The sequence below is a fragment of the Penaeus monodon genome, chromosome 29 (assembly GCF_015228065.2).
Source record: "Penaeus monodon isolate SGIC_2016 chromosome 29, NSTDA_Pmon_1, whole genome shotgun sequence".
Lineage (NCBI taxonomy): Eukaryota > Metazoa > Arthropoda > Malacostraca > Decapoda > Penaeidae > Penaeus > Penaeus monodon.
Genome location: NC_051414.1, coordinates 12,625,254 through 12,626,956, shown reverse-complemented (window position 1 = coordinate 12,626,956; position 1,703 = coordinate 12,625,254). Strand labels below are relative to the sequence as shown.

The 1,703-nt window shown below is 38.7% G+C and overlaps 1 protein-coding gene across 1 annotated transcript in view; it reads right to left on the bottom strand.

The window, feature by feature from the left end:
• Positions 1–1,703, bottom strand: part of LOC119591737 (protein jim lovell-like) — a gene marked incomplete in the record, with an annotated part of 76,264 nt that overhangs the window by 869 nt on the left and 73,692 nt on the right. The window contains 1 exon segment of the mRNA XM_037940487.1: positions 1,187–1,232. Within this exon segment, the coding sequence (XP_037796415.1) occupies positions 1,187–1,232 (46 nt within the window).

Genomic DNA, 1,703 nt, shown 5'->3' with positions numbered 1-1,703 from the left:
GTGCTTGTGTTCGTCGAGGCAGACATATAAGGTCTCGATACAAGATCTCTAGGTCCCTCAGGACCATGCCTTGCAAGTAGTAGGACAACCACTCATACTAATCGCTGCTACGAGATAACCAGTGTCGAGACCCCGCCATATTTAGGCCACGCCCCTGACCCCTGATCTTGGCCCTGACCACTACCACAACAACGCTAACATTTATTCCCATACTTGCCAGTTGTAAATATCCAATAAGTATCATTACGCAGATTGTTTTCCTCGGATGAAACAAATCCTTCTTAGTTATCCATCTGATATTTTATTTTCACATGAAACTTCTTTTAATTATTGATGATCTACATTTTCTTCTTTATTTCTGTATGCACAGTATTTATATTCCCTCTTAAAGTATAGGGATAAAGACTCAAAACTTGAAGGAAATTCACGCCAAAAGGATGTAAATTTTGAGCACTAACAACTTTGCTTTATTTTACAAGTTGGCAATGGGATTGATCCCCGTAAGATGTAAAAGTTTAATATTAATTACCAATAATTGTTTTCCTATAGCTCGGTTTCTTTTTGAGCAGGCGTATCAACAAAAATCTCAGGATAACAAAACAAAAATAAGTAATATTTTAAAAATATATTCAATATATAATAAAGGATGTACATCATCATATTAAATACGCTACACATTCACTTTACAAAGGCATGCAGATTAATCACTTGCTTTCTTTCTTGCGTTTATTAATTAGTGAATAAACAATATTTTGTTCTGTCACTGTACATGGCATTATATTCGAATTATCTCCTATATCACTGGCTCTTTGCTAATTGATCGGCTGAACTTTGCAAAACAATGTGAACATTTGAACGGTTTTTCACCTTTATGTGTGCCAAGGTGATACTTCAGGAGGATCTCCTGGGCGAAACGCAAGGGGGCAGTGTGAAGACGTAAAGGGCTTCTCTCCTGTATGAAATGTGGACCTTCAGATTACTTTCAAAATACGTACTAAATGAAGATTAGAAACAGGAACACGGTCAGTGGAACATATGACGCGCTACAGACACTGAGCGAATGAGTAAGGTCAACCATCCTTGTGAAGGACTGCTTGCGCCAAGACAAGGTTTCCTAGTATTATTTTATTTTAAGCATGGTCGGGACTGTGATGCAAGCTGGTGGTAGAGAAGAGGCTCGTCTCACCTGCTATGTGACGTTCCTCTGTAGTTCCGAGACTTCCCGTGGCCACCTGCAAGGAACGCTCTGCTTTAAAACATTCGCTACAGTGACTGAGTTGGTACAGTTGCATTTGCAAAGCGCGAAGCAGTACTCCAGTTCATCAAAAGATTTGTAAGACTTGTGAAGTTAAATTCCGCACTCTCAATCTCTCACTGAAAATCCCCAAATGCTTGATAAATTTTAAAATACGGAAGGAAATTATATTTTTAACATATCTTCTACTTTTAGAATTATAGTTAGGAACGTGGTGGTCCGGCAATGCAATTGGTAAGGGAAGAAAAATATGCACAAGATCACTGCCAGTGATTGATGTTGTAATTACCCAAATGTTGCCGTCAGATCAATACCGCATCCATATTTGTATCAAAGTGGTTCAGACGGAACAAATGATTCACCGCCATCTGAGTTCTAGCCGTTACTTGTTTTACTTGTCCCCGAGAAATGTAAATCACTTTGGGTAACTAACATCAGGAAACTGGTT